This window comes from Megalopta genalis, chromosome 7, assembly GCF_051020955.1.
Source record: "Megalopta genalis isolate 19385.01 chromosome 7, iyMegGena1_principal, whole genome shotgun sequence".
NCBI classification, from domain to species: Eukaryota; Metazoa; Arthropoda; class Insecta; order Hymenoptera; family Halictidae; genus Megalopta; species Megalopta genalis.
The window spans coordinates 15,935,988-15,948,134 of NC_135019.1; the positions used below are offsets into that span (position 1 = coordinate 15,935,988).

Sequence of the window (12,147 nt, forward strand, 5' to 3'; positions counted from 1 at the left end):
ATTTAATATTGATCGATAAATTAAAAATATTGTTTACACATTGTTTCAGTGTTCGAGATCAGTTTCGGTTTACTAATTTTTTTCAGATAGAATTCTTCTTTTGATTGTACCATAAATACTGGGACACACCCTGTATTTTTGGGCAAAAGCTGATAGAGACAGCCCTGGTCCCATGACAGAAATAGCAGAAGCGACAGTGCACTGTGTGTCTTCCATCCGCTCGCGATCCCTGGACGTGATTGCGGAAGAGATCAGAAATTATTTTACCTCTAATCGAAACTGCGAAATCTACACGAACGAAGAATTTACGAAAATGGCCGAGATTACGGATTTTGGGCCAAGGAAGACGATTTTTATCCTAGCTATTGTAGCCAGCTGCTTCGCGGTATTATGGCCGAAAATTTTCTATCCTATGCTCACAGCATCTGTCACACCACATCATACACCTGATAATTCTGGTAAGATTTTAATATTCCGACAAATTTAAATATTAAGAAAATATTTATGCGGAAATTCTATTCTTGATTTAATTCCACTTGTGTTATTATTTTTTCAAGTTATGTATTACTCTACGTTCACTGTTACTATTTTAGGTGCAATAATTTTAGCACATTTTCACAAGATATTGTTTATCTTATGTTTCTTGTTAATTATATATTTAGTATATGTTCATCTATTGATTTGTGTTTATTATTGTAAATTATTTTCATGTGTATTTATTAGCCTGCTGCGACGTAATATTTGAAAGCGACGTCACTGCTGCAGATATTATGCAGGAAATGTGTCAGAATATATTGAAGCATCATCAAGTTGATCCACGTGTAAGAGATGTTCTGTCTGTAAAACTGACACCTCAAAGTGCAAATTTATGTAGAGAAGAAATCTTAGACAGATGTGGTATAGATTTATTCACATTTCTTGCTGATAGAGAACGATTGGGAAAGTCTTACAAACAAGTTTTGGAAGAAATTAGATCATTTAATAGTTCTCTCTGTCTTAAGACACATTTTGGTATACCTCTTTCTCAATTAGGAACTCCACATCTCATCAGATATCATATTTTAATGCCACACAGTAAGAATTTTATTAAAAGTTTTATTTAAAACTTTCAATAATGGATACTAACAAGGCATTGGCATGTGCATTTTCATATTTAACTATTTTATGTAAATTGCATTATCAAATAGTTGTATTAATACTAATTTAAACTAATAATTTATATTATTACTCTAATAATTTAAAAACATGAATTTGATGCTAATAATTTCACAAATTCTCATATAGAAAGCAGATTCAAGTTATCTCTTCTATATTGGCAAGTTGCCAAAAGAGCAAACATAACTACTGTGTGTAGATGGATATAAGTTTGGCCTATAGTCATAGTTTGAAATACATTCCATGTAATGACCTTTTCCACTGATTGCGTAAATGAAAAATTAACATTGTTGTTCTTCTTTTTATTGCTATTAATGATGATAATTTTATGAAACTTAATAATAGGATAGTTTGGAGCAATATTTACTAACTATTAAATTTGTATATTGTTAGGTACAATACAACAAGAACGACGTACTCCTCCTCATGCTGGAGGCTTACATCCTGCTCTAAGAGAACGTGGGAGAGCCATACCATCCTCCCATATTGTACCAAAAGTAACAGATAGACCTGATCATGTGATACCAAAAATGAGACCACCATTGGGAGGTGCAGGTCATGTTGTTTCTGCACCAAAAGGAAGTGGCACAATGGGAATTATCATGCCATTGTATACTTTGGGCATTGTGCTATTTTTCCTGTATACAATTATAAAGGTAAAGCCCATCAATTTCAGCCCCATATTTATATTGTATTACTAAAAGGATTGTATTCTTTAGGTTCTGAAGAAAAGTTCGGATAGCGAAATCATTTCTGAATATCCTGGAGCCGCAGCAGAAAAAGAATTTCGGAAGATGGTATTTAGTCCTGAAGCTTTCGCTTCAGCGATGACTGGTGGCACAATGCAGTATTGTAAGGAAAGATCACCATCCCCTCACAGACCTCCGCCTACCATAGAGGAGTTAAAAGATCGTAAGTTGATTTTATGTTTACAGAAATGATTAATGACACTTGATTTATATTATCATTAATGCAGTGTTTTCCTTGAAAGCTATTTCCTTTAAAGAAATACTGAAAAATAAGGTACATGTTTTTTTGAGTATCTAATCAGATTTTTAAATGGTGTTGCATGATGCAAGGTTTGCACAATTAGAACACACACGTATTTATACTATATGAATCTAATAAAAAAAAAAAAGGAAAAAAAATGTTAGACTAAAGTTACAATTACTATAAATGGTAGTGTACATTCTCTGAACACATTTGGTGATGTTATACATGCTGGAACACAAGAAGCGGCAGGAGACATAGAGATAGACCAACTGAGACGACGTTTGGTCGAGACGGAGGCAGCCATGGAAAGAATTGTTGTCCAGATGGGCAACATATCACGTACAGTTATGCATAGTCCGAGCTCGCAACAAGAACTTAAGGTTTACTAGAATAATTTTGAAGCAATTTATATTGTCAGTTCCTTAGCCTTTAGAAATATGCACGTTGTTGTGTTCTGATTGCGTTTCAAGCTTTACCTGTCCAAATGTACATTATATTCATACGTACATATTGTACATTTAGTAAGAGATCTTCAAAATTTTGGCTTCCTTTTCTTCTTCCATATTTCAATGCTTCTGGATAATCGTTTCTAAATCGTTGGTAATTAATGTTTTTTAAATGTTCATCTGTTCATCCGGGAAATGCGTACTCATATTTTAGCTGAGTGAAATACTCGTTAGAAATCTTTAAGTCACTGAATTCATTGAGTAATAGAATATACAGTTCTTATTTTTACATCTGAATAGTAGATGGACCTCCAAAGTCCCAAGGTCTGGCAGGGGTCGATCGCTCATCTAAGGTATATTCCTTGCTTCAGAAATTTTCTAACAAGTATAACCAAAAGTTTGTGGACGATTGTTCTGATTAAATTTCTATTCTTCTGCGTGTAATCAATTTACCGCATCAAAGGACTGTTACAACATGTTACGATGCTGAAGATTCGAATTTCTTAATAACAATGTTAAACATTTTTTCAGTAGTAATAAAATAAGTTAAAATACATTTTTATTCATATTAGACATAATTCATTTTTTAGTGCATGACAGTGCATTGTTATCATCTCTATCATAAGTGCAAGTAATTCTACATTAATTACATAAACATTTTTTTATTTTATTATTGCAGATTTACTCGCAGCATGGACTTTTTTTTTAAAGTATTCACAGTGTTTATTTTTATATGTAGTTTTATTTTTAGACAATGTGTTTGCTTAAGAGTTTAAAATATTAAAATTGATTACTTTTATTAATAAAATAATAAATATTAACATTTGCAGTGTAGCAATGATTAAATGCTGCAGCATTTACAATTAGATTATGTTGAAGAATATTTAATTACTAATTCGAATAATTAATTTTTCAGGGTGATGCTGTTGTCGAGGCCGACCATAGTCAAGCAGATGAAGAAGTAGCAAACATAGAAAATTCGCCAACAGTAAAAGTTATGGGTATGGAAATGACAGCTAGTTGCGAGGGTAAGGGTAGTAGACCTACTACTCCTATAATACCTGTTGCACCCAGGTAATAGTTATTCTGCTGATAATATATGTATTAAGTTTGGAGTTCTAATAACTAGGACCAATTGGTTTTAGCCATGTTGAAAGGGAGAAAACACCGCCTAAACCTATCTATTTAGAAGGCGCATTACCTCCGCAGTGTGAATTGCTTGTAACCGATTCAGAAACACAAGCACAAAAAGCAGAAGAGGATGCAGAAGCACCTGTTGTACTCTCAGGCAAAATGACCCTTTCTCTCATCAGTGTGGATCAAAATGCAGCTGTAAGAAAACATTAGCATTACCAACAGAATCAAATGAATCTGCGGAGCCTTGTTTTATTTGGTGATTCTTTTATTCATTTAATTGTTTGCTTCTGTACAAATTTCTTAACAAGAACATTGCAAATTACTAAAACTATATCTAGTACAACGTAACATGAAAATAACTTTCTCTTTTCTGTTTTTCTTTTTGCAACTACTGCCACAAATCTACAATTACAAAAAAACAATAACTGCAATAATAATTATAACGATGACTACTGTACTAATCACTTCAAATGAATTTTAGTCTGACAATGAGTTGAACATGTAACGAATTTTACAAATTTCTTACTACCACTTATACTTAGACATTTTAATCTCATTTGTACTCATTTAACATTACACTGATCGCACACAATATTAATTTGATTGAACTAACTATACATATTCAACAGTCGCATACTTAGCCCTTACACACATGTAATTACTTTTCCTACAGGACTACAACAGTTAGTACACACATGGATATTTCATTATAATCTAGATATCGAGATAAATAATGTAATAGTGGAGTATAACGATACTTATAATATCATTTCACCAAACTAGGAATCTGAAGGAGAAAATCAAGAAAGACGGACAGTAGAAGATGAAATAGTCTTGAATACAGACTACATGCAGATTGAACATGAAACGTCGAAAATCGGGTCAACTGGAGAAATGCAAGACAATGGTAAAGTTGGAGAGGATGGCAGTAGAAATCAACAAAGGCAAGAGATTGAAATACAAGATGAAGAAGACGAAGATGAACTTGACGAGGGAAGAGAAAAAGAAGAAGAAGAAACAGAAGAGGAGGAAGTAGAGGTAGAAGAAGAAGAAGAGGAAGTAGACGTAGAAGAAGAAGAAGAAGTGGAAGTAGACGTAAAAGAAGAAGAAGAGGAGGAGGAAGAGGAAGTAGAGATAGAGGTGGATGAAGCAGATGAATACGAAGAAGAAGAAATAGAAGAAGAGGAAGAAGATAGTGAAGAAAATGAAAATGTGGGAGCAAATGAAAGCGGGAGCAGTGAGGCAGAAGCTGAGGACGAGACAGATGAGGAAGAGGAAAGTGAAACTGAAAATATGAGAATAATATAAGAAATTAAAAAATTGTTGTAGTAACAATTTAAATCGGTAAATGAAGTGGAAAAGGAAGAAAATGAGAAAATACGAAACGACACCTTAAACAACGTAGACGATGGTGACGGTGGTAAAAACAACGAAATGAAACGAAGTTTAAATACTAATTGGAAAAATGAAGTAGAAAAGATCAGCGATGAAGAGTACGGGTTGCCTTATAGCGAAAAAATGATTCGGAACAAGCAAACCCAAAATAATAATTGATTGAATCAGTGTTTACCAATCTTCAAGATTTGTATACTTCAAGATAGAAGAGCTAATTAAAAGTTCGTCAAAAATTTAATGATGAAGACTAGAAACATTGGTCAAGCACTGCCAAACACCTAATAAGTTCATAAGAATCGAATTTACCATATGCTTGAATTATGATCTGTTCTATCCAACATTTCATTAAATCAGAAATTTGTTAATTGGAGGGGCCAAGTAAGAGGCAGTGCTTTACGTACATGTCCAATAGCGTCATTGTTTCATGAAGATCATGAGATCTAGTACTATACATTGTATTAGACACTGTGCAACTATCAACAATGTTATGGTGTTCACTCCCTTTTGGGTATCGCGATTGGCAAGCACTGATCTACATGCTTGTGCATATACTATTTATTTCAGTTGAACACGGTTCAGTATTTTTTATTATGCCAAATCCTTAATCATAATTTTTGTCGTTCATTTTTTTAACGTTCAATGATCTATTTTATATGGTATCCTATGTATAGTATTCACGCTACGTTCTAATGGAAATTTTGTAATACTGTAGTTTATAGAGTCATTTAGTCAGTAGCATTGTCATTTTCATACCTATGCTTGATCATGCAATTCTATAATATTGTGCAATACAAATATTGGATGCAATTCCAAATAGTAATTTGTATTACGCGAGACATTTATTATTTTTAGAGCAAACGAAATTCAAAGACGAACAAACCTAATACCTCTTAAAAGCCAATAAATATAAATAATTTGTTTAGTTGCATGATATAACTACACGAGAGAGTTAGCAATGCATTATAATATTCACCATTCATTTTTTCGTGTAATTAGTATGAAAACAAATTGTTAGTACTGTTATAAATTACCTACAAATAAGTAGAAGTTATTGTCAAATCATAACTTGCAAATAATTCGGGAAATTGTTAAATTTACAAATTATATAGAAAATATACATACATTGAAAATAATATAATTTTGCAGTTATTTATTATATACATATTATAAATTTTACATTTACAACATATAAGCGAATTTTTTTGGTGACTACACTGACAACACTTTTTAGCTTTTCGAATCTTCCTGACAAGGTGTATAGTTGATAATTCAGACCAGAATTCAAATTTTACTTTTTCATTTGATAGCATTATTTTGTATTATATCCATATTTATTTTCATCGAAACATTATTTTATAAATATGGAAACCTTATTTGAAAATTACAGATATACAATTTTGATTGATTCATCATCGTATACAAATCTTAACGCACATACATTTATTGTATATATTATTCCATACATTTCCTTTAAAGTATTGTTGATCGAAGATCATACCGAGCTATATACTGGACATAAGCAGTAAGCCACACTTATTTTTATTTTCCATCGTCTCTAACATCTTTGTAATAGTATTTAAAGTACATATATTTTTGTTTTAGATTCTTTTAGATTGATCCATGCTATCATCGACACCGTAACAGCGAGGACATCGGTGTCAGAAGCAGCAAAGACATCGGAACGGATGAATCAATTTAATAAACACGTGTACGTATATATTTCATTAGAAATGGATTTTTTACTGTATACCATTATAAAATAGAAAATAAAAAATTCGTTTCCCATATTAGTTTTTAAGTTTGATTATTTTGTTTTCTTTTATGTTATAGTGTACTAAGTACATTTTTCGAAATTAGGTTATATTATCCATTATGTTGCATCTTTTAGTTTGTATGATAGTGTACATAACTATTTTTGAAAAAAATGTACTTAATACATGCTTAATACATTCTGGCTCTCGGATCAAGAATTTGAATTATTCTAAACCGCCATATTGAATTTTAGTTCATCCAAGTCTGCAGCTAGCCCAGATGGCAGTCAAAAAAGTGCCCCCAGTTTTCCCTATAAAGTCGAGGGTCCCTTCACCCTAGTATCCGCGTCTATAATAATACATTAGATGTCAAGTCTACAGTAGAGTGCTTTACCATAGTAAACCCATGCGGGGCCAACCGGCTTAGAATTATGTAGCAGGTAGAGAAAGTGCTCTTTTCCTCTGGTTGGTTGATGCTTCACAGCTAAACAGTGCTGCCTTCGTAGTTTTAGACAGATAGAGGGAGTGACGAGTGAGCAAAAGAGCACGACATATCGGTACAACCACAAGCGAAACAAGTCACACCGACGACCAATGTAGCTTGTCTCACTTTACCATGCTTGCAATTTCACTCTATTCGTGCATCCGTTTGCTTGACGCTCCATCTGAAACTCGCAGCGCGATATTCCACTTGTACTTTTCGCACCGTAGGATTCTCGACCACACAGTCCAGCGTATTTGGAAACGTCTTGAAACGACGGTCACTTCTACAATTATTATAATTTTCGAAAACCCGTAAGATACATTTCAGCTAATGGTTTCTACTTTATGAATCTACAAAATGTTGTTAATTCAGCCATCCAAGGACTTGTCAACTGGGACTGCCAGTAATCAATATTCTACTATACGAGAAGGAGTTTTGAAAGCAACGAATAATTTCACAATTTTATACGATGTTTACTTATAAAAATTCGGGAAACAAAGCTGAAACTTGAATTCATATTCTCTTAGAAAGACTACATATTTAATTTAGTAATTACCTGCATAAAAATTCTCAAACTCAGAGTTTTAGAAAATTAGAGCTAAGAATTATTGAAAATTGGAACAATTTGCGATGAACAATTGCTATTTTACAATTATTGAAATTTTCAAAAACCTGTAAGTTACACTCGTAGCTAATGATTTTTACTTTATGAATCTATACAATTTCGTTAATTCAGCCATCTTAGTACTTATCAACTGGCATAGCCAACAATCAACATTCTATTGTACGAGAAAGAGTTTCGAAAGCAACGAAAAGGGTACGAGTCGGAAGGTATCGGTCATCCATTTATTGCTAGTCCATTTATTTTGTTCCCCGTGACCTCGTTAGGCTATGGGGACTTTCAGAAACGAAAGTTTATGAGGATTTTCAATTAGCAAAATGTATCTTACGAGTTTTCGAAAATTATAATAATTGTAGAAGTGACCGTCGTTTCAGAACGTTTGCAAATACGCTGGACTGTATTGGTCGAGAATCCTACGGAGCGAGAAGTTCAAGTCGAATATCGTGCTGTGAGTTTCAGATGGAGCGTCAAGCAAACGGATGCGCGAATAGAGTGAAATCGCAAGCATGGTAAAGTGAGACAAGCTACATTGATCCTCGTTGTGACTTGTTTCGCTTGTGGTTGTGCCGATGTCGTGCTCTCTCGCTCACTCGTTATTCCCTCGTTTTGTCTGAAACTGCGAGAAGCAGCATTGTTTAACTGTGAAGCTAAACATTGCATATATATACACACACATATATGTTGGTATTCATATGTTCATCTACATATGTACATTAATTTTATTAATACTTAATAAATGATAGTAATCACGTTATATATAAATAGCAACGTTTTATCATAAATACGGCGGTATTACTTAACTTCTTGAAAGAGCGTACATTAGTTTTCCTCCGTTTGATATTTATGTATGTTTGTTCTATTTTATAATTAATGTGCAACAAATTTTCATTCATCTATATTATTCCATTTAGATGCTAAGATTAAAAGATATTTGACTCTTTTGTGTTACAGAGTAATCCATGTGTGCTACATACAGAAAATTTATAATTATATAATAAACCTGATGAAATTGTCAATATGCATTTGCGAGTATGGTTAAGCGCGACATACTATCCGTATCATTCATAGTACGAAGCTTACTCCGAGGTGTTCTATTTGGAATCCCTATAGGGATTACCTTCGTAGACAGAATTGGTTCCGTAGCCAAGGTAGATGGTGTCTCTATGCAGCCAACCCTAAATCCAGACACATGGAAAAGTGATTATGTATTTTTGAATCATTGGATAATTCATACCAAAGGCATTCGGCGTGGTGAAATAGTAGCCGTCACGTCTCCTAAGAGACCGAATGAAACGTTGATTAAACGGGTTGTTGGATTACCTGGAGACATTATATGCACCCATGGAAACTGTGGAAACGTACTGCAGGTATTTAATATGTATTTCTGTCATTTTTAGTCTGAAAGAAAATCTAATTATTTTCTTACTAGATACCAGAAGGTCACTGTTGGATAGAAGGCGACCACACTGGTTACTCTCTGGATTCAACCACTTTTGGCCCAGTTTCTCTCGGCCTAATAACTGCCAAAGCTACCTGCATCGTATGGCCCCCTGAACGCTGGCAATTTTTAAATTGTGCTACACTGACACACAAATTTCAGCTATATCTAGCAAGAGATCAGTTGCATAAAATTTAGTGCTCGTGCAATGAGAGCCGTCAGTTTTGTAAAACGGTTGCAATGGGATTTGCCTGGAACCGTGTGCAGACATGGATTAACAATAGGAGACATAGATAACGATGGCGACAACGAATTAGTTGTTGGCACCACAGAGGGAGAACTATACATCTTCAAAGTGAGTTGTACTTTCATGGCTATGCGATATATTGCATATTATAATATCGAAATCAATATCCAACAGGGGTCAGAGCTGTGGCATAAAATACCAGGTTTAGGTCTAATTACTAGCGTCGCGGTGGGAGATATTTTTAATTATGGTCGTAATGCATTGGTTGTGATATGTGGAGATGGATGGGCTCATATATTTTACAGTCCAAGGTCTGTAAATCCTAGTACAACTAGCACAGCATTTTCCCAACAGCCAACCAAAGAATCATCGGATCAAGACAATAGCAAAGGTGACTTTGAATTTCCAGTGGATCCCCGAAACATGTAATATTTCATTTATAAATTTACGTCGTTTGTTTTCAGATCAAACAGACGGAGGTAGCGAAGCGAACGAGTTAACCGGCAAAATGGAATGCGTGCATGTACAAAGAATTCCGACGAACACAAAGGTGGTCTTGATAGAAGATGTTGATAAAGATGGCGCCAACGAGATGATATTGGGTTTAACTGATCGCGTAGTTCGGTCTTATAGGTGGTCAAGCAATTTAGAACTAGGTAGAGGAAAATTGGTTGGATTGAATAAATGGGAGTGTGCCAGTCAGATAGGAACAGTCACGTTGCAGGTGAATAGAGCGTGCTACATTAAAGTATAAATAACAATTGCACAATATTTCTATACCAATACAGATGTATATTTAAATTGGACTTCCGTTCAGCATACAGCGGATGGAACACCGACTTTACTAGTCGCTCAGCCTGGTGGAACTTTTATGCGAATCAAGTGTAATCCAAAAGAGTGTTACTTGGAAGACGAAGCTCATCAAACTGATCATGAGACGGCAGCAAGTTGCGTAGATTATCAAACGTTGGGCATATCGCGAATGCGCAATCAAAATATTTCAACGGAGATCATAGGGGATTTGGAGTGCACATCGGCGGAGAACAAAACGACATTCAATGAATCTTCGTCCAAAGAAAATGTATCCAGTGATGTTCGTTCTGGCGACAGTTTGATGTTCAAGTCGACAGTGGACAATAACGAAACGAACAATAGCGCCGAGAAAACTGATTCTACAAACGTGGATCAAGTCGATGGCAATATGTTCGGAGGGAACGTAATTCTTGGCGATTACGACGAGCAGCCAGATAAAGATTCAATGTTGCCAACGTATAAAGACTTCTCTCAAAACAACAACAACAATAACAACAACAGTCACAACTGCAATAGCAGTAGCAGTAGCAACAGCGTTGCTTCAAGAGGAAAGGACGAAACTGGAGCTAGAAGAAACGTTGAACAAGATTCGCCGCAAGGAAAACCTTACGCACTCGCCACTTTGGACGGAACAATAATGTTGGTAAAGGATGAAGTCATTTCGTGGTAAGCTCTGGTCGTCGAGGATGATCTTCACCGCGAATACGGTCGTTGTATGACATACTGCATCGTAATACAAAACAATTCGATTTTAGGTCTATGCAAGTGGACCATCTGATATTCGCCCTGTGTCGTTTAGACGTGACCGGTGATGGTTCGGACGAAATCGTGGCCTGCGCTTGGGATGGTCAGACTTATATTCTAGATCAGCAACGCAATAGCGTGCGTTTTCAATTCGAGGAGCCGGTCAGAGCGTTTTGCACCGGCAATTACAATGTTTCGCCCGGGGTTTCGACGCCCTGCCTCGTCTACAATACTTTCAACAACAAGGTGATTTCTCGATTCTCGAAATTTTGCAAATTTTGCAACTACCTTCGAAATCATTTACAGATTTTTCTTTACTACGACGTCACGCTGCCGAGCATGGTGATCAAGCCTTTGAATCCGCTGGAGGAATTGGATCCCGAAGAGAAGAATACTTTCGACGATCTCCTAGGACGTTGCAACGCTACGGAAAGATCGCAGAAGATGCAGCAGATGACCGAATGGTTGCTATATGGGACGTCCTGACCCGCGTATCTGTACAGACTGGATATATTGTATTATACATAATGAGAAATAAGAAAAAGAAAACGAGTATCTGACATGTATTTTTCTAAAGTGTTTGTTTGTCACCGTGTGTACGGTACGGGTAGGAAAGTTTACTATCGTACACGTGTACAATGCCGTACATGTATTGTATACGTAGATAGATTTCCGGAATAATTCGCCGAAGTAAATCGTTCGTAGGATCGTTTGAGCCATGGGTTACGTTTGTCCAACGGAGAATTTATTGCTCGTATTAATGCCCTTCGTTATCGCGATGGATATATGACCGACGAAAAATCTTGTAAATTTTTGGCAAAGAAGGCCGAGACAATATCTCGACAATGTCTCACTGTACCCAATAGCTTGGATAAAATGTAATCCGTTCGGGACGGCGAGGAGGCGCTGATTTTGAGAATAC

General features: G+C 35.4%; 3 protein-coding genes and 1 long non-coding RNA gene across 10 annotated transcripts; 3 read left to right on the plus strand and 1 right to left on the minus strand.

The window, feature by feature from the left end:
* The first annotated feature begins 149 nt into the window (after window positions 1-149).
* Window positions 150-6,264, plus strand: RIC-3 (RIC3 acetylcholine receptor chaperone). Of its 4 annotated transcripts, none has more exons than XM_033473017.2 (8): window positions 150-458; window positions 724-1,074; window positions 1,549-1,811; window positions 1,875-2,067; window positions 2,898-2,947; window positions 3,511-3,668; window positions 3,740-3,926; window positions 4,515-6,264. In XM_033473017.2, the coding sequence occupies exons 1-8, from the start codon at window positions 173-175 to the stop codon at window positions 5,037-5,039; spliced, it is 2,013 nt and encodes a 670-aa protein (XP_033328908.2). In that variant the 5' UTR covers window positions 150-172; the 3' UTR covers window positions 5,040-6,264. The 4 variants fall into 4 exon arrangements, with proteins under 4 accessions (XP_033328908.2, XP_033328905.2, XP_033328907.2 ...); XM_033473014.2 differs by lacking the exon at window positions 2,898-2,947 and adding an exon at window positions 2,389-2,528 and having other exon boundaries at window positions 151-458; XM_033473016.2 differs by having other exon boundaries at window positions 151-458; window positions 2,895-2,947.
* Window positions 6,262-7,429, minus strand: LOC117221801 (uncharacterized). The gene is made up of 2 exons (XR_004490572.2): window positions 7,297-7,429; window positions 6,262-7,226 (listed from the first exon to the last, which is right to left on the minus strand). It is a non-coding gene; the product is annotated as an uncharacterized LOC117221801 (long non-coding RNA).
* On the plus strand, window positions 7,170-9,664 carry LOC117221799 (mitochondrial inner membrane protease subunit 2). Of its 4 annotated transcripts, none has more exons than XM_033473028.2 (3): window positions 7,170-7,317; window positions 8,935-9,350; window positions 9,413-9,664. In XM_033473028.2, the coding sequence occupies exons 2-3, from the start codon at window positions 9,015-9,017 to the stop codon at window positions 9,617-9,619; spliced, it is 543 nt and encodes a 180-aa protein (XP_033328919.2). In that variant the 5' UTR covers window positions 7,170-7,317; window positions 8,935-9,014; the 3' UTR covers window positions 9,620-9,664. The 4 variants fall into 4 exon arrangements, with proteins under 4 accessions (XP_033328919.2, XP_076379713.1, XP_033328917.2 ...); XM_076523598.1 differs by lacking the exon at window positions 7,170-7,317 and adding an exon at window positions 8,391-8,492; XM_033473026.2 differs by lacking the exon at window positions 7,170-7,317 and adding an exon at window positions 8,522-8,663.
* Window positions 9,630-11,780, plus strand: LOC117221798 (KICSTOR complex protein ITFG2). Its single transcript, XM_033473024.2, has 6 exons — window positions 9,630-9,776; window positions 9,843-10,059; window positions 10,133-10,392; window positions 10,486-11,147; window positions 11,237-11,471; window positions 11,532-11,780. Exons 1-6 carry the CDS (start codon window positions 9,630-9,632, stop codon window positions 11,709-11,711), a joined length of 1,701 nt encoding a protein of 566 aa, XP_033328915.2. The 3' UTR covers window positions 11,712-11,780.
* The last annotated feature ends 367 nt before the right edge of the window (window positions 11,781-12,147 follow it).

Excerpts from the sequence above, each read along its gene's own strand:
- RIC-3 (XM_033473014.2), top strand. The coding sequence starts at position 173 with ATGACAGAAATAGCAGAAGCGACAGTGCACTGTGTGTCTTCCATCCGC. Across the intron at positions 1,812-1,874 it reads TCCTGTATACAATTATAAAG|GTTCTGAAGAAAAGTTCGGA; the intron begins GTAAAGCCCATC and ends TGTATTCTTTAG. Across the intron at positions 3,669-3,739 it reads ATAATACCTGTTGCACCCAG|CCATGTTGAAAGGGAGAAAA; the intron begins GTAATAGTTATT and ends AATTGGTTTTAG.
- LOC117221799 (XM_033473028.2), top strand. The coding sequence starts at position 9,015 with ATGGTTAAGCGCGACATACTATCCGTATCATTCATAGTACGAAGCTTA. Across the intron at positions 9,351-9,412 it reads ACTGTGGAAACGTACTGCAG|ATACCAGAAGGTCACTGTTG; the intron begins GTATTTAATATG and ends TTTTCTTACTAG.
- LOC117221798 (XM_033473024.2), top strand. The coding sequence starts at position 9,630 with ATGAGAGCCGTCAGTTTTGTAAAACGGTTGCAATGGGATTTGCCTGGA. Across the intron at positions 9,777-9,842 it reads GAGAACTATACATCTTCAAA|GGGTCAGAGCTGTGGCATAA; the intron begins GTGAGTTGTACT and ends AATATCCAACAG. Across the intron at positions 11,148-11,236 it reads AAGGATGAAGTCATTTCGTG|GTCTATGCAAGTGGACCATC; the intron begins GTAAGCTCTGGT and ends ATTCGATTTTAG.